A 25,712-nucleotide genomic window follows, 5' to 3' on the forward strand; every position below is an offset into this window, starting at 1 on the left:
GCTAAATAAAAATATGGTAAGGTACAGCTCTGACTAACTAGAATTGATTGTTGTTGAATATAAGTGATAAAACATTCTCTTTTTATTCTTGCAGGTAATATTGTAGAAGAACTGGAAGAGAATTTAAGTTCGATAGAGGAAATTTATGGTTACTTGGATGTATCACGATCTTACCCACTCGTGTCTCTGAATTTTCTTAGAAATCTTCGGGTGATCCATGGAGCATTTAAGACTGATGGAAAACTTCGCCTTAAACATAAGCTGTAAGTAGAAATTAGGTAGATCACTGAACACTATTTTCTAATAATAATAAAAATAAATGAAAGCTTCATTTGTTGCAGTCACTTTAAATATAGAGGATTGCATCTCTTGTGTGAACATGGTGAAATGATTAGATTGTTTTTGAAGAAAATGGAAATGGGATCTTATATTCCCTTGATCCAATAATTTTAATACTTTTTTTTCTTTTTTTGCACTGCAGTTTTTCAAATTTTTCTTTGATGATGTTTTTTACTTATCATGCTTTTACATTCTGTGTTGAATGTGTTTTTCTTCTAAGAATTTGTCCACAAAAATATCTAAATTTACAACCATCTCTATTTCCTTAAAAAAATTCTTTAACATTTGTATGCATATGAAGATTGTGTATACATAATGAAATATGTCTTCTTTGCAGGTATTCCTTTATTGTCTTTGAAAATGCCAACCTGCAGGAGCTATGGGATTGGACGAATCGTTCCCATAAGTTGGAGATCAGAAATGGACGTCCCTTCATACATTTGAACCCGAAGCTGTGTCTCGAGAAAATCAACTATGTGTTGAAGATGAGTAACATAACCAATGTTACGGAAATAGAGGTTGGCGAGAAAACAAATGGGGACAGAGTTCCATGTAAGTTCAAAATTCTGATGAGTATTTTACTTGGGTAATAAGAAGTTTAATTTTTATGGACTGAGATCCAGCTTAAAGTTACTATAATCACAAATAAAATAACTCTTGCTAGATAAAATTTATGTGGTTCACAAAATTGGTTTATTATAGGATAATAATGTTTAAAGATGAGACTTGCATTTATGAAGTAAGCCTGGTCGTCGGGTCGAGTTTTTCTCCTCCTCCCTGGCGAGTCAGCGAGTAAGAGCTGTCTGCCTGGTTTTTGACGATTCAAGCATCGAAAGCCCTCAGGTAACTGGCAGGCCTTGCACGCTTCCAAAAGACCCACCTTGCTGAACTCTTATTCCGGCTCCAGATACGCAAGTCATGCAGTCACTGTTGCCAACTTCTAGAATCTAAATTGTTGGTGGAGCAACATTCATCATGTGTAATCAATTAAAATTTGCAGATATTTATTCCGTGATAGAAAACATTTGTATACTCATACCAGTATAACGGACTACGAAGCAAGTTATGCAAGAAGTGTCATGGTAAATACATTTTTGGAACATTGTGTGGCTAGTAGTAGTTTTACATTAAACTATTTTATGAAGAACTTCGAAACTTTTGCTACAGGTTCTGGTGCAAATTTGCAAATATCCAAATTATTGCTCAAGATATACCCTCCCCTTTTTGAAAAGTTATACTATTCGTGACCCGCTTAGTGTTGTTATTCCCTGAATCTGAATGGCACAAAGATTGGTTGTTTTATTTTTGTAGATTTAATAGCGAAGGGAATTTTATCCTCAATTTAGGTGCGATGTAGCACTTATTCAACCATTACATTCTGTCTGTAAAATGTGATAAAATCAGTATTTATACTGCAAAATGTTTTTGCATATTGTCATCTATTTCCAGCAGCGGCTTGTGACGTTTCAAAAATGCATGCTACAGGTGATTTTCTTTCTTGTATTTAGAATGACACTCCCCCCCATAATTTTTTTTTCGGAGGACTCTGAAATTGTAAAAGTCCGTATCACGTACCTCTTTCTAGGCAAGGGCGGAATAAACTTTTTTTTTCTTCTCCAATCACTGCATTTAACCAAACCTGTTGAAATACAAAAATCGGAGGTCATTTGAAGTTGAAGGGGAGTTTTCATTTCCCACATTTTCTTTCCCCGAGTTCGTTACTGCTTTCATATGAAAGTTTGAAAGTTTTCTCAAAATTTCAAGAGTAGGTGTAACCCCACCAAACATCCCCCCCCCCCCCCATTCCCATGTACGTCAATGCTTGGAACAACATAACGCAACTGATCCTTCACAATGACTACTTCATATGTCAGGTGCCTGACAATGAACTGCATGAAAACTTTTCAGTTCTGAGTTCTAGGTTCAAGTCTCGTCCTTGGCATACATGTTGCTCTGTGAATTTCTCCTCATAAATTTAATCTAATTATCATTCATTCTCATTTCATCACTATTAGGCATACCTGGCAGAAAAGAAATGCGAAAATAAAGAGAAAAAATATTTTACATTCATCAACAGATTGTAATTATTTGCTTGAAACTTTGCTGAAAAGCAATAATATTAGGGTAAATCAAAAAATAAAGGCAATTTTCACATAACATCTTTATTTTCACACAAGAAGAAGAACTACACATATCACTATTCCACCTATGCCCCCTGCACAGCAATGCACTTTTGGTATCGTGCAATCAGCTTCTGTATCCTGTCTGCAAAGAAGGTTTTTGGTTGCTGATGAAGCCACGTCTGCACCGCCTGCTGGACCTCGTCATCTGACCTCACCGATGACCACGCAGCACCTCCTTCAAAGGGCCGAAGATGTGGTAATCCGATGGTGCCAGATCAGACCTGTATGGAGGATGGGGAAGCAACTCAAAGCGAAGCCTGTGCACAGTGTCTACTGTTGCCCTTGCTGTATGAGGCCTGGCATTATCGTGTAGTACAAGCACCCCCTTAGACAGCAGTCATCGTCGCTTGTGACGAATTGCAGGTTTCAGTTTGTCTTGCAGAACCACACAATAACTTGCACTATTCACAGTTTCACCATGTGCGTGGAACTCCGCCAGGATTGGTCCCTTCACATCCCAAAACAGCGTTAGCATCAATTTCCTACAGGAGGGCTGTTGTTTGAATTTCTTGCGTTCAGGGGACGACGGATGTTTTCATTCCAGGCTTTGCCGCTTACTCTCTGTTTTGTCTCCTGTCACGATTCATTCCAAGATACTGGGATCGGCTTCATAGCATTGGAGAAACTGGGTAGCCACTGTGACGTGCTGCTGCTGATGCGCAGCTGTGAGTTCCTTTGGTAACCACCTCGCACAAACTTTATGGTACCCTAATTCATCATGCACTATTGCATATGCTGATCCGAAACTGATGGCCAAGAGTTCCGCCACTTGTGCTATTGTGATTATTCGATCGTCCCTGATAATGGTATCCACCTGTTGGACGTTTTCTTCTGTGCGGGATGTTTTTGGGCATCCACTTTGACTTTCGTCCGTTACACTTGTGCATCCCGCTTTAAAGTGGTCCACCCACTCATACACCTTTCGTTGTGTCATGTTGCTTGATCCATACCGCGCTAACAGCCGACGGTGGATGTCTGCCGATTTGACTCCCTCGATTTGACCACAGGAAGTGCACTACGGCGTGCTGTTCCTCGATGGTGCATTCGTGGAGTGGTGCGTTCATACGCATGACCTTTTTGCTCCGCGACACTCGACTGAATGGGGCAGTGATGGATACTCCTACTTCCACGTCACACCAAGTACACACATGGTGGCGTCAGACACACCCAGTCTTCGTTTATTCCTGCGAAAATAAACACAAAATTGCCTTTAGTTTTTGATTTACCTAGTACATGGCAGTTGTTTTCTGTTTTTCACATCTTCTGCTGTTGATAAATTTTGTTCATTTGATCATTACAGGCAAGTTGGAGAAGCTGACTATTGAAATAGGGAAGAGAAATGCTAACGCTGCTGTTATTAAGTGGCAGAGATATGACTCATCAGGGGACAAAAGAATATTGCTGGGATATGCGCTGTACATCACCGAGGCTCCAAGAAATATATCATTGTATGGTCGCCGAGATGAATGTGGAGGAGATGGGTAAGGAAAAGTTAAATGTAAATAAACATAAAGTTAGAGAAAGGCAGTATGAAATCAATATAAATACATGGAAACTAATTTAGGTAGGTAGGTAAGGAACAATGAGATCTTACACCAATTTAAAAATCAACATAAGATTCTTTTTTTTTCTCAGTAAATTTATGAATTTTAAGTTAAGCTCTAATTCAGGTCTCAGTAAATAATGTATACATTTTTGCCACCTGCAAATGCATAATTTTTGTTTTCTTAACAATTTTTCAGGTGGAGAGTATTTGATATTGTTGCTGAAAGGAATGATAGTTTGCCGCCATTAGAACAGCACTTGGTTGCCCATCTGAAACCAGCTACAAGATATGCAACATATGTGAAAACATATACTACCTCTTCAGAAAATAAGGGTGCTCAAAGTGACATACTCTACTTTTGGACCTATTCTGATAGTAAGTATACAAATTATAATGTCTATTATTTGTGAAACTACATTTTGTAACACTAAACTACACAAAAGTACGAGGCATATTTTTTAAGTAAGGTCTGTTTTCCAATAACTTGTTATATCTCATGCAGGCATAGTACAGTGCATGCGCATAGACTCCTGACATTCCTTGCACAGAAGCAGACACCATTTGGAGTCATGTTGTCAGTGTGTGAGCTTTATACTGTGTGATTGCAATGTTTAAGGCGATAGAGTAGCCTGCTGACTGTGAGATAGTCACTGATCTGGTTCTTGACAGCAAGAAACATGGCAGCAGCAGATATTCATCACCAGATTTGTGAAGTGTACAGTCCCAATGCAATGAGTGATAGCAAAGTGTGGAAATGTGTGAGAATGTTCAAGGATGGGCAGGAGAATCTGCATGAGGAGCTGTGCTCAGGTCAGCCATCTGTAATCAGCGACAATTTGGTGCATGCACCAAATTGTCGCTTGTAACCAGGTATGCCACACCAAAATAACCTCTTCCGGCATCTAAAGAAGTTCCTCAGTGGCAAGCGTTGCGGCAGCGACAAAGAGTGAAAACTGGAGTTGGGGCAATGGCTTGCCTTGCAGGAGGTTCACTCCTATGAGGAGGGTCTACAGAAGCTCATCGTACATTGCGACAAATCTTTAAATAACCATGGAAAGAATGCGGTACAAAATAATTTTCCACTCTTTTTTCTTTCTCTTTTTTTTTTTTTGTTGCAAAACTAACCTTACTTAAAAAATATCCCATATACCATAAAGCTGGTGATTTATATACACATTCACCAAATTTGTACAGCCACATCCCAACACTTTGATAAGAGCCTATTTGAAGGTCATTCTGACACCAAATTTACGTTCCCACCTGAAAACAACCTCACCCCTCGAATGGAAAATTATGGATAAATGTCTGACATAGATAGATAGATCGTTGAGATAGACCTAAAGGAAATCGGCAGGGATGGAAAAGAGTATATAGATCTTGCTCAAGACAGGGACAGATGGAAGGCCTGTGTTGCTGCAGCCATGAACCTTCGGGTTTAAGAAGGCTAGAGAGTTAGTTAGTTTAAATGTCTGACATAAAACAGCATAATAGGGAGGCAAAAAAAAGAAAAGAAAATGTATGCACAGTGTTCATTGTCATGGCATACTGAAAAAAAAGGTTCTCCTGTATATACGTAGTTATTTCATAAGTTAATAATTTATTTTGTGTATATACACGTAGCATCTTAACCTAGCTCCTTAAGTAATCAGCCAATAGCACAACAATACTTTGTCAAATCTGTAACGACCGCCATGTTAGGCAGATTTCAGTTGTATATTGGCATTTATTTTATTCGTATACTTTCAAGTTAAGAACTTGGATTAAATTATTTATACTTAATTGTTTTCATAATTCATATATATATTTACGTTTTATCTTATATTATTCACGTATTTTTGCAACATTCAGAATTTATAGGCTAATAATTATCCCAAATAATATATGCAACGTTTTCATTGTTTTTCAAATCCAAAATGGCTAGGATTATTTCTATCTTTCACGCAAATTTTGTTGTTTAAGCACAAGTTAAATATATTGCTTTTAATATCGAGTTTTGTTCAACAATGTACAAGATTGAAGTAATTTACCTTCGTTATAAACTAAATCTTTATTTAATCATTTTTATGTGCAAGAGCAAATATGATTTATTTGATAAAATCAGTTTAGTTATTTCTATATAGTTTAACATTGTAATATTATAGCAAAGTATTTCTCCCTCGTTTTCAATAAAATATCGTTTTCCTATTGGCTGTTTATGTTAGGAGTGGGGGAACCATGCTTCGTGTTCTTGGCGATGTAAAAACTTCCACGTTGGCATTTTTAATTGTTGCCAACCCTAACTTTAGCTTACTATCGCTAATTAACATTGATGTGTTATATAAATTATCAGTTTTTCTTGTGTTATTTTATGTTATGAGTTTGTATTGTAAGTTAGAACAATCTGTTATGCTGCGCCTCGCGCTTGAGGTAGCAGTTGAGGTCTTGCTATTAACTGTGAAGGTGGTGTGCGGACTCTCATGTTAAATAAATTGCTTATGACTGCCTGCGAGCGTGCGTGGTGCTTTCTAAAGCACACCATACACGTGCGCGAAGTACACTTTCCGACATTACAATTAGATTTCAAACAGTTGTAGCACAAATCATTGGTTTTCACGAAATAGTACCAATCTTTCACAGACATTTGTTGATACTTCTGACAAGTATGCAAACTGTGGTGTTCGCGGCATTTAACACACACAGTTTCAGCACCTGTGAGATACGAATTTACATTCTTCTTCACTTGATGATCAGTGGCCCTGGGAGTGGGTTTGCTGGACATTGGGAGGCTAGAGGTCACCGTAGACGCTGCAAGATCTCTGGCACGCACATCCAGGAACGTAGTTGGGTCCTCGAACTTAGGCACTTCTGCATTCTTCAGTGAAAGTTCTCACTGTTGCCTAGATTCTGCAACCAACTTGTTGGTGGTGTGAAAGACTAATATTGCATCCCAAGCCTCTACAGGAATGTCCAAAACCTTCAGCACACGCACACACTCATGTGTGACGTCAATGAGCTTGCGTAACCCTGTGGCCGAGGTTGATGGCACACAAAGTTGATTCACCAAGCGTTTAATCGTGCTGTTCACAATCTCTCTCTTGTTTTGGTACTGCGAAACTAGTAGATTCCACGCCTCCTTTTAGTTTGCATCAGTTATTGTGATGGACTGGATTTATAATGATGGTTCACCCTTTAATGCCGAATTCAAGTATTGCAGCTTCTGAGCGCCACTGAGGTGTTTGTTGTATTGAACCGATGCCACGAATAAGTCCTGAAGTGACAACCATTGATGTATGTCACCACTGAATTCTGGTAATGTTAGTTTTGGTAACCGAACGTCACTTTTCGCATCACTGTTCACTGTGACCGCGACAACGGGAGAAACGCCTTCCTTCTGTTTTTGGTACAGGGAGCCCAACAAGAACTCTAATCTGTCTTGCACCACACTCAGTTCATCGTAGTGCTCGGAGAACAATGTTTCTTCGCACTGTTTAGCGAGATTCACAAGTAATGCACTAGAGTCTGAACTTAGTTGAAGGACCTTGTCTATGTAGACTTGAAGTGTCGCACTTTCCAGCGTTGTCGAAGCTGACTTCTTTTGAATCCGAGTAACTTCCCGCTTGAGGACTGTCTTTGACGCCTGTAACTGCTCCATGTTGACTCGTCGTACAAGAGACTCAAAACGAATATGGCGAACCGAGGGTGTGGCACGCTGACTCTTCTTCTGGCTCGTTGATTTCCCGATGACGAACTACCGGAAATCTGGCCCGGAGGACCATTTGTTGAGTGTCAGTTTCCAGAAAGCCCCGCACTACATAGGCTAACTGGCTGAACTCCACCCTGGCCCGAATTTTCCTAAATTTGTCGGTTCTTGCACGATGACTGGTTAAGTAACAGACGCACAAAGACGTTATATACATACATTTAATGTCTACAATACACATATACGAAGGATTATACAATAACTAAACACTATACACGAAGGACTGTCTATTCGGCTGTAGAATGTCTCTACAGCGCACTTGTAACCGCGCGCGTGTGTCACGGTTCCTCTCAGATTGTTCCCGAATTTACTTGTGGGTGTAAGTTCCCGTAATCAAGTATACGGAAGGTTCCGCAGTTTCTTACTCCCACACACGTCACACATGAATAACTCACACATTATATAAAATCATTTTTCTCTTGATGCATATACACAAAAAGGAAAATAAGATAAAAACACTAATTATATATATTGTTCACCGAACAAGGAGTTTTGAATAATCTTTGCCTCATTTGTTAAACTTGCTGATAACATTACTTGGCCATGGTAGTGGCAGAGTTGCCAACCCTCATGTTCAAATTAACAAGTATTTGTCGATTAAACATTATGAGCTTTTAATGAGAATTTAAGTTCATGTGTTTAGTATTTTTTGTAAGTACATATTATTTGTCGATACCCGGTGGAGGCATATAGTGGTTCGGATCCCACTTTAAACTGTAGGTCCAGTCCTGATTAGCCTTACTATGATTAGCCTTACTATGCATAAAGTTGACTTAAAACTCCAAATCAATCAATTGTATTATTTGTACATAATATGAGTGTGCAGAAGTGACGAGGTTCAATGAAAGACTCTTTTAAAAAGTTTGTGAACAACATTGTAATTGTAACGTTAAAATTTATTGTAAGTTTGCAACATACTTTCAAAAGATGCACACTTTTCTCTGATGCCTGAAATATAGTTCCATATTTTGAGTTAATTATATAAGCGAGTGTACTGTGTTCTACTGCACGAGTCAAATGTTGGGGAAAGTGTTGAAATTTCAACAAAAAATGCAGGACCTGAACCCAGGTGTCTGGCACACTGTGACCTTGCTCTACCAACTGAACTACGGAGCGAGCCCTGGCTTCGCCTGATTTTTCGCTCTTCCTGTTTTACCTGTGTGGATTTCTTTTCTGTCAATGCTACCGCAATGTGATCTGTTATCTTTGAAACAGTTAGAAATTTCAGCAAAATATACTGGACTTGGAATCTCACCTGGTTTCTTTGCTGTCACTGTTTTACCTGTGTAGATTTGTTCATCAATTCCACCTCCTCCCTTTCAAGATAAATTTCAGTTATATTTGCAATAAACCCAACCATGTAAAATGTACAAATGCAATCATAATTCACCAATACTAGACTGTCAGTTGTTCAGTACCTATGTCACCGAGGATTGGTTGTCTTCAATATAAATTGATGTAACTGATATGTATTTGTACTACGAAGTGCCATGTTAACTAAACTCATGTTTTCTTCAGAACCATCTTATCCGAGAATCACAGAGGTATACTCCAATTCGAGCTCAGAAATAGTTCTGAAATGGCAGAAGCCTTTGACAACTAATGGAAATGTAACATATTACCATATTGTTGCTGTGTGGAAGGAGGATAGCCAAGAGTACCTGGATGAGAGGGATTACTGCAAAGAACGTGAGCATTTTTTATTGGTTGGTTACCTTATTACAAGTAACTGAGTGAACTTTTCTATCACAAGTCCATCCTTTGTTGAATAAAGCTGCGGTTAGAATGGCTTAATGAGCTAACTATGAGAACTGTTCATAGGAACTTGCATACCACTCCGGAGGAAGTGTTGAATGTGTTTGCAAAACGGATTATTTAAAAGTAGTGTTAATTTATGAATACAGGGGTAGAAAAATACATGGCACCTGAAAATTTTACCTGCCACCTGAATTTTCAAATTCATTTATATACATTTTTTTTTTTTAAAAAAAATTGCAGATTTGCTTATGGAACTTTCCATTACCTTTTTTAAAATAACAAGTAAAGTATCTATGTTTTCAAGTGTCGCATTAAATCAGAATAATAAACATGCCATTTTAAATTTTTTAATGTTGCTAGCCGAACTTTAAAAACAGGGGTGTTATATTAGTCTGGCATATATTTGAATAAAAAAGGTAAAAAAAAAGGTAAAGTGCTCCCCTGTGCTTAGCACCACGCCATGAAGGGGACCACTTTACCTTTTTTTGAATATATATTTGAATGTATTGCATAATTACCGGTATTCATTGATTGCCTGATTTGCTTTATTTTACTTCGCTTTTTGTGCTACTTTTGGCTAATTTGTGAAGATGGGGATGATTGATGATGTAATGAAATTGATGAATTGACACTCGCGAACGTCCATGCCCAGGCCTGGATTTGAACCCGGGACCCCTGGTGTCGTAGCACAATGTGCTAACCACAGTTACCAGTATTCATGTTGTTACCAGTTGAGCCTTTTTGCTCACTCCGGCACAAGAATTAATTGCTTTTAATCCACCCTTGTATAATTAATAAATTAAATGTTTAAGATCATATAAGAAATTCTTGTATTTGGAAAAACAAAATACTGCTCCTGAGAAAAAAGGGGCTGGCTCCTGAATTAGTTTTTTTTTTCCATCCCTGTGGAGTCACAGTTGACGTACTTAGTGTAGGTACATTGTAAGTTCATATTCCAGTACTATTTTACAGCATAATTAAGTACATTTTCTTTGTTCTTTTTGTGTGTACTTTACTCCAGGTAGTAGATGGAAACTTTTTAAGTTCTTTCCACAAATTTATCATATTTTATTCTCATAACATGTGGCATGTCATGTCATCATTAAAACACCGTAGTAACATTATTACTGCAATGCTGATATGTAGGAGTAGAAATTCTTCTGATGTTTCACTGTAATTATTTTTTTTTTTACATACAGCAATCGACATACATACTGTAAAGCAAAAGAACATGATTACTGAAAAGAAGATCCCAGGGCAGCAGAAGGCAGCAGAGAACGGAACTTGCGAATGTTCGGAGAAGCAGCTAAATGAAATACCATCTGAGGAAGCAGTACAGCAGCAGATCAATTTTGAAAACTTCTTGCAGAATATTATATTTTCTAAACGGTAAGCATTTTAATTACTTAAACATTCTTTGTTGCTGTAATCAAATATATTACTTTAGGTACACAGTGCACACTGATAAATTAGGGCTGAATTTTCTCATTCCACTGTGGCAAGTAGTGTGTAGGTTTATTCTACATTTTCAGTTGGGTAAGGGAAGAAATGGGGTTGTAAGGAAGTAAATTTATCAACAAAATGACCATAAGCGTAACCTTTGGAAATTTAGAGGGCATCTACAATTTGAGGGAGTTCAGAGGTTGAATCAACATCCATTCCTCCTCTCTAGAATAAATATGGTGATTGGATAAATAATGATAAGATGAAAAATATAATGTATTACCCAGGCTTTGAACCTGGAGCTCGTGGCTTCTGTGCTAAACATTTGGGGAGGACCCAAAAGATACCGGAATGATTCTCTGGTTGGCCTGTTGTAGTACATGCTTCCGCTGCTAGATGCCCTTCTGCATTCTGCAACAGTCTGCTGACCAGCATTGTCAAGTGAAGCCATGGTGCCACGTAGTAAATTTTTTTGTTAAGCACCTCTCGCTTCTTCATCAATTTTCTTATTGGCTGAAAAGTTTGAACAATGCGCGGCTTTGAAATTCTTTTTTTCTGTTATGGAAATCGATAGGGGAAACAGTTGTAATGCTTGAAACAGATTACAAGGAAGCTGCTCTGGGGGAAAACACAAGTGTACTAGTGGTTTTCCCCACTTCAGGAATGGTGAATTGTCACTTGCAGACAAACCTCACTCAGGGCGACCCTTGACCTCCCGAACAGATGAAAGCATCTCAAGAATTCGTGAACTGATCTTCGAAGACCATCACAGAACAATTGACAAACTTATTGATTTGTCTGGTGTGTCCTGGAGTTCCTGCCACTCTGTGCAACTTCTTTTTATTCCCACGAATGAAAAAAGTCCTCAAAAGGAAAACATTTTGCAGTCGTGGAAGAGGTGAAGAAGAAAACGATGTAGACATTAAAAGGCATCACTTTGCAAGAGTTTCAGGACTGCTTCAAAAAGTTTAGACCAGTGCATTTCATCAAGTGGACAGTACTTTGAAGGCGATTAAATTTGTAACACCTAAAAATAAATACACAATTTTGTATTACAAAATTCCGGTTTCATTTGGGTCCCCCCTTGTAGGCAGATTAGAATGTCAATTGAAGGCTCGGGTGTAAAACATGGTGAGTGACATTTTGGTCATTTCTGAGTTCATTAAGAAAAAAAGGTTATTAGAAGCTATACTGTAGATAAGTTGTTTTCGTGTTGATTAAGAATTTCAGAAGGCTTCACTGAGTGCAATGCAAATTGTATGGTATGGCAATTCTACTCAAAAATGAAAGGATGGCATCTTTTACTTTGGAACTCAAAAATTTCATATTATATTTATTGTTATTATCATTATTATTATTACTACTACTATTGCTACCACTAGAGGTGAAGATTGGAAGTAGTGAAGGGTTTATTGGGCTTAAAGTAGTGGCACAAGTAACTCCTTTCACCCTGCTGATGCTGTATATGGTCTTCATATATTTATTATTTTAATTGTAACCACCTTGAATTGTTATTACATACAACCTAACACTTTTTCATGTTAAACAAAAAGAACAAGGTATATTAGTTCATTTTCTCATTTATTTAATTTAATCATCATTCCTACTCATTGTTGTAATTAATCGCAGCAGATGGAAAGGTGATGCTAAACAGTATAATGCAGAGAAATCCGTATTTGTGGTTGGGATTAGGATGATTGTCTATACCAAAATTCATTGAGCCTAGTGAATGTATTTCTTAGGATAGATCTGGACTAGTGTTTGGCATTGGCAGGTGTAAATGAACTGTGGGAGGTAGAAAATATGCAGGAAGAGTGAAGAACAGTCAAGTGTTGTGCCATGATTAGAATTTGATTGCGATAGTACAATAAAAGTCATTTTCCTCCCTACAAACAGATAAGTGATGGTGATTTTCAGCATTGCAATTGTGCAAATGTATACATATTGTCGCTCCCACTACAATCCCGAAACCACAAATGTGCACATTTTGGCTTTTTCTCCTACTACAGTTTCTGACTACCTTTTGTCGATAGATTCCTTTGTTAAATTATGCAACCTAATAAACAATCATAAGTAGATACTTTTTACTGATAAAAACGTTTATCCAAATGGAGAACCTGTTTTTTTTTGTTTTTTTTTTGTTTTTTTTCCTCCCAAGGAAATTAGATATTATCTCAAAGTAAGATTTAGCATATTCATGGTTTTGACATTGGAACAACGATATGTGATAATGTTAGATCAGCAAATTAAAGTGTGCATTGCTACATATGCCTGTGTAATTTGGAATCCTCTCATTATCAATTCATACACTGCCCACAAATTGGTCCCCAGTCTTCTGAATTTTTATTAATCATATTCATCATAACACTCCAGAGCATATGTATGAGTTAGAAAATTGACTGGTGTAACAAGAGTTGACCAATGTAAGTATAAATTATAATTTTTGGTTGCTTCATTTAATGCAGATCTTTCTGTTTCAAACATTTTTAATCTAACAATATTAATTGCAATTTCTGTCTCATTGTTATTATTTTCTATGCATTGACTTCATCAAGTATTTTCTTAGAAATAATAGTAATAATAAAGGAAAGAAATACTCCCAGCCAAAAGCAAGTTATAGATGAACCACAAGGAAAAGAACCTTCGGTCAAAAGCATTCACGCATCTTCCTTACTGTTTTAAGGGCTTCGGTGCAGTGTTGCCAGGTCAGTCTTGAAAAATCGGGAGATTGTTCCTTGGGAAACCAGAAGATCGGCAAAAAAAAAAAAAAAAAAAAAAAAAAAAAAAAAAAAAAAAAAAAAACTACTAATGATCTAATAGTAGCAGATGAATGACATTATGGAGTGGGGGCAATTGTTCCCTAATCTTCGATGTCCGCAATTTTTTCCAGGGAGGGGCAAGCAAGGTATTTTTTCAGGGGGGTAAATGAGGCATCTTATCTATCCCATAATAGTGTTTCCACCCTCAAAAAACACCACTTGAGTTTGAAATTATCACATTCCTGCATTCCCATTATAATAAATGATGTAAATTACTGAGACTGAAATCAAATTATATGTCTGAAATAATGTAAACTTTTTGGTTAACATTCATTTTCCAGGAAGGGAGGGGGGATGGGGGGGATGGTGGCTATCCTTGCACCCCTTTCTGGATGTCTTATGCCCCTATATAATTTTATAGAAAGTTAAGTATTTTCAAGCCGATGAAAGTTCCAAGCAACTACGTGGAAAGGAGGGGGCTACATTATTTCCTTTGTAATTGACCACAGGTTCTTTGTACATAGTAAGGCATGAACGTGTCCTTGTGATTGTGTTTGTGCCATCTCATATGCCAGTTCATCAGTGATAGCATCATCGCCTTGTAATCAAGGAGTCCCTGGTTCGATACCCGGTGGAGGCACATAGTGGTTCAGATCCCACTTTAAAGTGTAGGTCCAGTCCCGATTAGCCTTACTGTACACAAAGTGGATTTAAAACACCAACTCAATCAATCTGTTCCTACGTCATCCTTATCATCGTATTTACCCGTACAGGCACAAAAGCGATGTAAAATAACCAAAATAGAAATGTAATGTAATCTAAAAATAGTAATAATAGTAAAAAAATAATAATTATTAGTATTATTATGTCGTAGCATAATTGAGTAGCGTTTAGCATAATTAACAGCACTTTTCATGGCTGAGTGGAGTTCCGCTCTACCTCTCCCCTCCATGCCCAAGTAAGATGAGCAGGAAACAGATTTTCGAGCAGACCCTTGGTGGTTCCATAGCAACAGTTTATTAAGAAAATCTCCCAAGAAATCAGTAGGCCTGGCAATACTGACTCGGACCATGCTGCGATGCCAAGGATCCCGGGTTCGAATCCCGGTCGGGCTTGGTTGTTTGTGAATGTCCATTCATCAATTTCATCATTTCATCACTCATCCCCATCTTCGCAAATTAGCCAAGAGGCACAAAACGCGAAGTAAAATAAACTAAATCAATCAATCAATCAAATCGGACCATGCTGAAGGCTCCTCCCCCACACCCCTGAGCCTGATGGTGTCCTGCGCAAGTCTTTCTTCCTATGGTCTCACTATGCAAGAAAGTTATATTTCTGCAGCATTCATATATTAGGAATTAATTTTATTTTGTCTATTTTTGCAGACATGTATGTTTATTGTATGTGTCCTACAAGTAATTTTTTAGTTGCAATAAATGTACACAATTATGGTTCTTTGACAGAAGTTCTGTACTGTAAGTTACAACTTATTGTTGTGTGTGTGTATGTGCTTTTTGTGATGGTGTGGAATATAAATTGTTAATAATTCAGTGTAAATATGTATTACCTTAAAATTTAAAAAAAAAACAAAAAAAACTTGTTTTTATGCTTATGTAGAGTACATGTGGCGTTTATAAAAAAAGGAACTGTGTTAGTGTGTGCAATAGTAAACAGCACTTGTTTTTGTAGTTTTCCTGGTTTTGCACATTGAGTTAAGTTGCTGGTGTTATAGACATGCGTGCATGGAAGTTTTCTGCTTTCAGACTTTTTTTTAGCGTACCAAGTAGTGGAGCTGTGAAAATTACCCAATGTGATGATTTTCTTCGTCACTTTATGCGAGTAATTGATACTTCAGAAACTGCCGTAGCCTTAAGATGTAATTTTGTGAACAGGATGTGATCAAATTATAACATTTTCTCAATTTGTTTTATCTTCATGTTCAAGTGATACTGTGTGATCTACCAGAGAAAGTTCTACCACTAAGTGTTTGCCTGTAAAAAGTAAAAAAACTCGACATTTGACATGAATTTAGAATACCCATCTGTTTGTATAGTATTGACAACATACCTTGGCATATTAAAGTTTCCAGTTATAAATTAAATACCGACAAGTTATTGCGGATGCCTTAACAGTGTGATCATCTACACGATCCAAAGTGTAACAGTACAATACACTCTTCTGTAGTTCTTATAATATTTTAGTTTTGGAAAAATAGAAATAGTGCTGCTAGTGATCCACTTGCAGAGTAGATCAAGGTTTAGAGCCATGCATTGACACTGGTTACAGTTTATGTAACCTAATCTTTAGTTTTCTCCATCACCAGAAATCGCAGAATTCACTCTGTGACAAATTGCTTTGCGTTATAATATTGTATAGTAGGATGTTCAGGTCGGAGCAGAATCAGTATGGGAAAGTTTTTAATGTAAGTTTGGTTTATATACATGCCAGAAAGAACAAGCAGATTCTGAGACCATTGTGAAATTTGGGCTGACTCAACCAAAGCCCTCTTTATTAAGGATCACTGGCTACATGTCACGTGCCCTCTTACAATACAAAGAACATTAAGGTAACAATCAATAAATGAACTTCGTAGATCGTTTTGTTATTGGCCGTCATGGTTGTAATCCAGCTGAAATATCCTTTCATTTTTTCTCCACAAAGCCACAAGTGTATTATTTCAATTCTGTTAACTAATGTACGTAATGAAATTGTTTTGAAATAATCTGTTCTTTACTCAGCAATTTTAGCACGATTACAGGACAATGTAATGGAATTTTCAATTTGAGACATGGATTTGAAAAAGTATCGCCAAGTTGATTTACAAGAAAATAAGTGTGTACGTTTCCAAATTGCCATATTGTCTGTTGCTTTGTGTTGTCCAGTCCTTGCATCTTTGGTGCTTTGTTTCAAATTGAAATTAATTGGTGTTGACAGATGGGGTAAGAGATGAGTTGTGGTCGGCCATTAAAGGAGTATTGGTTACTCGGGAAATTACAACTCTAAGACAGATATGTTCTCAAATGAAGCAATGTGGTTAACCAATAAGGAATTTAGAAAGCAATAATTTTCGTTTTTCAAGCTGTATGCTGCTTGTACGTATAATTATAGTATTATCTTCATAAATCTCCACGGTCAGCATATTTTTCTTAAGCATATTTCCTTCTTCCTTACGTATATTTTATTTCGTCAACATTGGACTTTCATTGAGTTTGTACTTGTTTTGATGTTGTATTATTCCAGAACCAGTATTGTTCAGTCTCTTTTTAGGTGGAATCTTTGATCTGTTCTTGCATTCAAACTGAGAAGGGCCTTTTTTTTTGCATATGTACTTAAATGATTTTCATCAGTACCAGTAGTTGTATACTAATTATCATGTATATATGTATGCTGTGGTTACACATGCAAAATTCATAATTTATGCACATTTTTGTACATAATCTTGAGAGAAGTTTGTTAGTTAATATGTTCATGCGAAACTTCCTTGTGATTGTGGTGTTGGTTTGCTTAGGGCATTCATATTGGATTTTGGTTCGAGGTTGTGTGCTTCGTCGGTTGTTCTTTGTTATGTAGAATATCAGTGAGAGCTTTTGTTGTATATCGTGTGTGACAAATATAACATATACAGTGCTCAAAGTATCCCTCCAGCTGTCTCATTGTTAACATATCAAACATGAAAGCTCTCCCCCCCCCCCCCATTTAGCTGCAAGGTTTAATGAGACATGTCCCAACTAAAAATTTCGAGTGCCAATTATGTAACAAAATGTTTTTTTCTGTATTTTTACTAAATTATCTGTCAAACACATTGACTGTTTTTCTAGTAATAATTCAAAGTGCCTTGTAGCTAGAGATCATGGGTTTGATCACAAGTGGATTGCACAGCAGTCCACTTTAAACTGCAGTCCAGTCCTGATTAGCCTAACTGAACATAAAGTGGACTTAAAAGAATCAAGAATTCGAAAGACTGCTTTAAGTACGAGAGCCAAATGGAAATGTATTCACAAAAACTGAAATATACATTTGGAAGTACATGTATTTCACTACCTTTCCACGAGATAGCAGGTGTGTACACCTCACTCATACCAAGAGGCAGTTGTTTCAAAATGGCAGCTATGCTTGAGACGTTCGACACAGTTGAGCCGCAGAGTGTGATTCGGTTTCTGTGGCCAAAGGGACAGAAACCACCTGAAATCTATCGTGAGTTGTGTGCAGAGTATGGTGTCACGTGCATGACATTCACAAATGTCTGTAACTGGTGTGCAAAGTTCAATGCAGGGCATGTAAATGTCTTCGATGAACCCCGTTCTGGACGGCCTCGCACATCCCCCACACACAGTAATGTTGACGCTATGGAGGCATTTATTCAGGAGGACCGGCGGTCAACAATCCAAACAACAGCGGATGCAGTGGGCATTTCATATGGCAGTGCATACACCATCATCCATGAAGAACTTGGGTATCGCAAAGTGTCAGCGAGATGGGTCCCCAGACAGCTCACACCACAGCATATGGAGGACCTTAAGGGATACAGTCTTGAGAATTTGCTGCGGTATCATAGGGCTGGAAATGCATTCCTCGACCACATTGTTACCAGGGACGAATCGTGGGTTTTTCATTACACCCCTGAACGAAAGCTACAGAGTATGTATGGAAACACACAAACTCGCTCCCACCCAAAAGATGCAAGAAAGGTTTTGCTTACCGTTTTCTGGGACAGCCAGAGTGTCATTCTTGCTGATTTTGGGGTAAAAGGAGCAACTGTAAATACTGCACACGGAAGTTGACAGCCGTGTCGTTGGTTACGCGTCCTAGCGGAACGATTTCTACCGCATGGGCATCGAAAAATTGGTGTCACGGTGGGACAAATGTATATATGTGAATGCATGTTATGTGGAAAAGTAGAGTAATGTTCAACCTTCAAAATGTATATTTCAGTTTTTGTGAATATATTTTTGTTTGGCTGTAAAAAATTTACTCAATTAGTTTTTGATATCCCCTCATAGTTTTATGCTGCAATCATAAAGAAATTTTCTTTACAGTAATAACAAAAATCATCATTAATTATAATTGTTTTTCAATGTACCAGTTCCAGGCTGTAGTACATTTCACAAGTACTGCTTATGAAGTGTCTTTACAGGAATAAAACTAAGGTCCACATAATCTACTCATTTTAGTTGTAAACACATATTTTGCGTGGACATTAACATATTTCGTAAAAAATGATTTGATCATAAGCATGTGACTTTTGTCAAGTTTAAAGTTACTTAAAGAATGCAATTATTAAAATATTGTATCTGCATTGTGATGAAATTGTGAGAAATGCTAACAGAAGATAAAGTAAAATTTGCTGGTAGTTCTGCCTTTGTTGTAAATTTTGTTTAAAAAACGTGTGCACAGTAGATAAAGCTTACATCCATAGGCATTGTTACCTTTGATTTATAGTGTAGTACATGTAAAACATATTTCTCAATTACTAAGAAGGGCATATCCCCCCCCCCCCCCTTGCAATAAACCAGTTTCCAAAGCATGTTCTCCTTGCAAAGCATACATAAGTTTTTTTTAACATTTTCTTAAAATTATAAGTCCTTAGAATAAAAAAAGAAAGGTAAAAAAGGTATTCCACACAAGGTAAATGTAGGTTTAGATAACAGGAACAAAGTCGTACTTTTTAAAAAGCTATACATAAAGGGTAATGAGACTGAATTTCATTTAATTTTGACTACTTAAAAAAAAAGTATAAACTAAACTAACATAGAGGGTACTACAAGAGTATCGAGGTGTTCATAAATTTTACTTCAATAGTTTTTGTTGTAATTTTCTATATCTATTTTGAACAATAATTTCAAACTATATCTAAATAACTGATACATTTCACTTCATAACTTTAAAACTAGCATCATTGCAAGTAATATAAAGAACAAAGAAGCAACATAAAATAAGGAACTTATAGAGATACATGTTAGTTCTTTATTGTTATATTATTGTTTCTAACAAGAAGGAAGTTTTTGTCAGTCAAGCCTGCTAGTGTCTTAAAATCAAATTAAATTGTTAATTATCTATTAGTTGGATTTTTACATAGTGAAATCGTACAGTTTTGTGTCAAGCATAATTATCTGATTAATCTGAATATCGTCGTATTATTGAGCCTTGCCGATTACGCAGTGGTAGCGTCGTCACCTTGTAATCAAGGGGTCCAGGGTCCAATACCCGGTGGAGGCACATAGTGGTTCAGATTCCACTTTAAACTGTAGGTCCAGTCCCGATTAGCCTTACTATGCATAAAGTGGACTTAAACACCAAATCAACTAACAATTCAAAAATCGTCATGGTATTCCTCTTAGTCCTAGGAAGTGTTGTGGAAAAAATGTTAAGTTAAATTCAACAATATTGAATGTTCGCTGTTGAACAGGACACTTTTTCTCAGGCTTAACTAACTACAGTTTCACAGAAGATTCATACTCTGAAAAATATTGAAACATCCATGTACTTCAGTCTTACAAACAAGCTCAAAATTAGACTGGGACTAATTATAATTTAATTCAATATAATTCATTTTATGTAATAATATGTACCTGTGTTTTTAATTTAAATTAACCTCAGTTTAATTCTAAATCCCAAATAATGTTTAAATTTTACTTGTTTGGTAGGGAGGAATTCTACATACTGTTTGACATGTATATAGGAATGTTTAATATGCAAGTAAATTAATGGGATGATCTACAGTTTTGTATAAGGTGAACGTTTATATCTGTTCTGTTAAAATGTCTGTGAATGTTGGAAAAAAGAAGTTTCCAAGTTCTAAGGAATACATTTCTCCTCATGTTCTTAAAGGTTCATATAACCATTTTTTGTAGATACAAAATAATATAATACAGTATTATGTTATTTTGTATTTCTCCTCATGTTAAAGTTGTAAGACAATTCATAAGTCAGTTACTAGTTCATGAACAGGGAATAAAATACATGTATGACTTACGTAATACGCTTCTTACGTAAATTCATAGTTAGTTATAACTGTAGCTGTCACAGACATTTTTTTTATTTGAAAAGTGTGATTTCAGTTTGTTTTTATATTCTTTTATATACCGTGCGTTCATTTTGATCTGCAGCCGAGAGATCGGGAGAAGCATGGCGGGCGGCGCTGACGGAGATGCCGACATTTGCGGCCTGTAATGCCCGCTTATTTTTATAGACATATGCAGACATTTATATAAATATTGCAAAACGATCACTAACCTTTGTTATAACACGCAAAAGTTCTTCTGTAATTCATCCAAGTTCTGCTCTTATATACACAAAAAAATATGCTTTAGAAACGATGTTAAGAGCCACAGATAATAAAACATTTTAATCATAGTTTTGACCAGTAACGTCCTGCTTAAGTTTATATCCTTGAAAGAGTTTTGTGCCAATGGGGATCGTTTGGAGGTTTTGAATGTGCAACACTGTATCAAGATTACGCTGTAGAAGAAACCGTTAAAAGTCAATAGTGTTCGTGAGCTTCCTTGCAATCCGAAATCTCCGAGCTCGAGTTTTTTGTTCCTTCGCGACTAGATGAAGACAGAGTTGTAAATATCGTGGCAAGCAATGTAAACCAAGAGCGTGTTAATTTCGTACTGTGCGCAAGAGTGTTATTCTTGGTTACTTGCAGTTACTTGTTTGTGTTATTGTAGTGTGTATGTGTGACGTGTCAGTGAGACGATTGGAATGCCAGCCGCAAGATTCACGTTAGAACAAAGATTTTTTTATGTATGACACGTACCTACGTGAAAACAAACTCGTGTCGAGACGTGTGTAGGTAATTTGTACAGAAATTCCCATGCGTTTCAACTCCACACAGAGATACGGTTAGACATCTTGTCCTTAAATTACGAGAAACTGTATCGTTAAATTTTAAAACACCTAAGCAAAAACGACGGATTCTAACCGAAGCAAAACTCGATGATATTTGTGCAGCGTTAGAACGTTCTCTAAACAAACCTCTACGCCGTGTTTCACAAGAGGTGGGCGTGTCAAAATCATCGGCACATACAGTCACTAAGCTACTAAAATTAAAACCATACTCTTATAACACAGGTTAGTGCTCGTTTTGCAATATTTATATAAATGTCTGCATATGTCCATAAAAATAAGCGGGCATTTCAGGCCGCAAATGTCGGCATCTCCGTCAGTGCCGCCCGCCACGCTTCTCCCGATCTCTCGGCTGCAGATCGAAATGGACGCACGGTATTTTTCATACTTTTATAGTTTATATCCGAGTAAATACTGCTGCATGATGTTTCATTTATAAAATAATACTGTGTAAATAATATACATACATATAATAATAATAATAATAATAATAATAATAAATATTGCAGTTTCTTACAAAGTTACACTTAAGCAATTTACAAATTCGACTTACGTAAAATTCAAGTTACGTAAAGGTTTACGGAATGCATTACTTACGTAACTCGGAGGATTACTGTACTTTTCCCACAAGACTTACTTTTAAAGGTTCATTTAATTTCATCCACTCGGGTACTTGTTGCTTCACTTGTTGGCCACTGAAATGAATAAAATGTTAAGAGTAAATCTCGCGAAAAAAGTTAGTAACTTGTTTACATGTATTTAACGATTATTGAGTTAAAAATTATTTAAGATATCATTAATACGCGTAAATGGGTTTCGTATGAAGAATGTGCTTTTGCTTCAATTTAAAGTTTTCACTTATCAGATTAATGTTTTGGAATTTTTCACAAAGATCAGTTCTTCAGTCATTCTCTTTTACATTCATGTCCTGTGTGCATTTCACTACAAGACAAAAAAAAGTAGTTTGTATCGGACAGTAGGCTGCATAGTTTACACTCTTGATTTGTTCCTTGTACTTAGTGAAGAAGAAACTACCACTTCTCTTCTGTCATCCGTATCCACATAGTAGCACAAATGTCCCCGTGCATGGCACTCAGTGCCACCCTATGAAACCAAACATTATTTACATGAATTATCAATACAAATCGATGTTGAATTACACTAGCACTTACAGGAAATCAGGCAAAATATATACGAAGGCGAAGGTATCCATTTCGAAAATTTTTATTATCCATTGAAGGAAATAAACTACAAGAGAATAAGAGAAAGTATATCATAGAATAACAAAGTTAGACTCTTGAAGCAAATGCACCAAAACATTATTCTAAAAATTATAAAACTATTTCCATATAATGAAGGAACTAATAAAGGAACTTATTCTTCACAAAATTTTCAAAGTATTTTTCACTTTCCCCTCTTTCCTTCTTCAAACGAATTGAAATCGTACAACTTATGAGAACTAAGAAAGGAACCATTTGTTCCAAAATTCTCTTTGTCACAGACTCGCAGAAGCAGCAATGAATGTATGAAACAACACTCGAAGGATTTAGGAAAGAAACGGTCCCACGTGCAGTATGGAGTGATTGATCACTTCAGAGCCATGTAAGCAACTGAAAGCATGCCAGAAAAAAGGCAGGAATGCCTCTATGCTTTCACAAGAATAGTGTAGATAGCTTACCTTATGCTATCCCACCCATTATTGTGCAGGCAAGAGAAAGAATTTCCAAATGAAAAAAGGCAGCACTGAGTGCCACTGCTCAGGTGACATAGGGTTAAGCATACGTGGATTAACAAATAATGCACATTTTGCATAATTTATCTTGTCGTATCAGTACTTGTAGTAATATATAGAATGTTTACTTGATAAACATTGTTGCATTTAGTATGCATTTTGCCAATGCATTTCTTAAATTTGATCTTTAAAATGATCATCATATTGCCACAATATTAAAAATAATAATTTTATTGTATTGTAAAAGTATTTTAAAAAGCTTCAATGAGGTTACAGATGATGGGAGAAGGGCTGTCACATTTGTAACTATTTTTCCAAGTACATCTGGAGAAAATAACAATGCTCTCTCTGATATGTTGCATTCAATCCTCTATAGCTTTTTTTTTCGGTGATAAGGTTTCATCATGTGATAAGTTGTTCTTTTGCCGTATCCACCAAATTGTACTTCATGTAAATACCTTCACTTATACCTTCACTTCCATTGTCTAGTTGCTTGTCCAAATATCTCTTTGATCATTCCTTACTGTTTGCTTATTAAAAAGTTGTCTATTTTTGGCTGTTTGGGGCTTTGTCTTTGTTGTTCTTGTTAGTAGTATTATGTCCTGCCATAGAATATTAATAATGGAAAGAGGATATTGTATAAATAGCTGTGAGAAGAATATTCTGTCTGGATTAACGAAGATAAGTCTTCTTAAATGTTGCCGTCAAGATTTCATTTTTCATGCATGTTGTTCATTTGCAGTGATTCGCCTACTTCTGGTATGGATGATCAGACCATGTCTTTGAGCCCATTGGCATCTATCGGGTCCTCGCAACCCGATGGCTTACAAAATCTAGAAGAGAGTGATGATGTGTAAGTGGCACCAACATTTGTTTTTGGGTGAAGTGGTTCTTCTCTTTGGGTATCTCACAGTTCCTTTTTACATAGCTTAATAATTTACTCGGAACAGTAGGTGCCACATGTGTTTGCACATTTGAGTTTCTTTTTTTGCTATTTCACAGAGTTTTATTGTGTGTATTTGTTGCGTGTTCTTGTAAGACACAAAAACGATTGTATTTTTGTTATAAATTTCAATATACCAGGCTTGCTTAGAAGTTTTTGGATATCATTAATGTTAAAATAGGTCCTTCCCTGCATATAATTACATGTAGTTATTTTGTGGTGATGTTCAGTTGTACATGAAGTATAACAATAAACTATGATGAAAAATGTAAATTTGTGAGAATAAAATCCATAAAGAATAGTCAAAGTATTAAAATTGTGATAGAATGACAAACATTACATTATCACATGCCTGCAGTGTTTTCAAAGTAGGAATAACATTTAATTATAGGGTGTTCCCTATAAGATGCCGAATTAGAAAATTAAATAAAAATAGGGAAAATATCATGAAAATGCAGTCGTTATATTTCACATATATGTAAGCAGTAACATCTCCCATTTACGGATGAAAGACAATGTCAGGCATATGGTCACCCCTACTGAGTCTGCATGCATTTATACGCTCCACAAAGTTATTGATAACCCTCTCGCAGATGTCTGTCCCAATGCCTCCAATTACCCGTATGATTTTGGCCTTCAGTTCCAAAAGGGTTCAAGGTTTATTGGCGTACACCTGTGATTTCACAAACCCCCATAAGAAGAAATCACAGGGTGTAAGATCACACTCCACCTGCCAAAACCCACACCACACCGTCGTTCTCAGTGGATGGATGGATTTCACGCTTCTGGATTATTTGAGGATTTTCGGAAGGAAACCACAACAAACGAGTCAAAACAATTGAGGATACATTAACCGGCAGGACAACAGATGCCAACATGGTAAATACAGGTCTGCCAACCTCGAAACAAAACAATAGCACTAGATTCAAATTTGGAATTCTATACATAACACCCTTTATGAACACTTCGTGTTAATGGTGCAAAAAAGGACTCAAAAAGATGAATAATTTCTACATAACAAGTGGAGGATGGGAGAACTGAATTTGCATGAGGAACAGATTAAATGTTATCTAGGCTCATCGTGGTCCATAGACATTTTGAATATTTTTTTCAATGTATTCTGCATACATTTTTATGTTTGTGCTATAATTGAAAATGGCCTTTATTATGTGTAAGTAGGAATTAGATTTTCCCCCATTCTGTCTGTCTTGCTCATTCGTTATCTTTTCATATTTTGTTTCTTTATTGGCAGGTACATGGAGGAAAAGCTAACCCACATTTCCCCCCCCCATATTTTCAGTAGAAAATAATGAAAGATGAAATTATTATTCTCTTCTCATTGAATTAACTTTTTTTAAAAAAAAGCATGCATAAAAGTATCAATATACTTAATTTGACTCAGATTAAACATTTGTGGATTAA

The 25,712-nt window shown here is 36.6% G+C and overlaps 1 protein-coding gene across 4 annotated transcripts in view; it reads left to right on the forward strand.

Moving 5' to 3' along the window:
* LOC145994691 (insulin-like peptide receptor) overlaps positions 1–25,712 on the forward strand; it is a 267,151-nt gene that overhangs the window by 191,885 nt on the left and 49,554 nt on the right. For 2 of the 4 annotated variants that reach the window (XM_083130847.1, XM_083130849.1), the window contains exons 7-13: positions 95–263; positions 677–891; positions 3,823–4,003; positions 4,265–4,443; positions 9,326–9,496; positions 10,765–10,954; positions 24,090–24,200. In XM_083130847.1, coding sequence (XP_082986973.1) covers positions 95–263; positions 677–891; positions 3,823–4,003; positions 4,265–4,443; positions 9,326–9,496; positions 10,765–10,954; positions 24,090–24,200 — 1,216 coding nt within the window. The remainder of the gene's footprint in view (positions 1–94; positions 264–676; positions 892–3,822; positions 4,004–4,264; positions 4,444–9,325; positions 9,497–10,764; positions 10,955–24,089; positions 24,201–25,712) is intronic. The other 2 variants (XM_083130850.1, XM_083130851.1) reach the window with 1 other exon arrangement.

This window comes from Lepisma saccharinum, chromosome 11 (assembly GCF_977018435.1).
Source record: "Lepisma saccharinum chromosome 11, izLepSacc3.1, whole genome shotgun sequence".
In the NCBI taxonomy this organism is placed as follows: Eukaryota; Metazoa; Arthropoda; class Insecta; order Zygentoma; family Lepismatidae; genus Lepisma; species Lepisma saccharinum.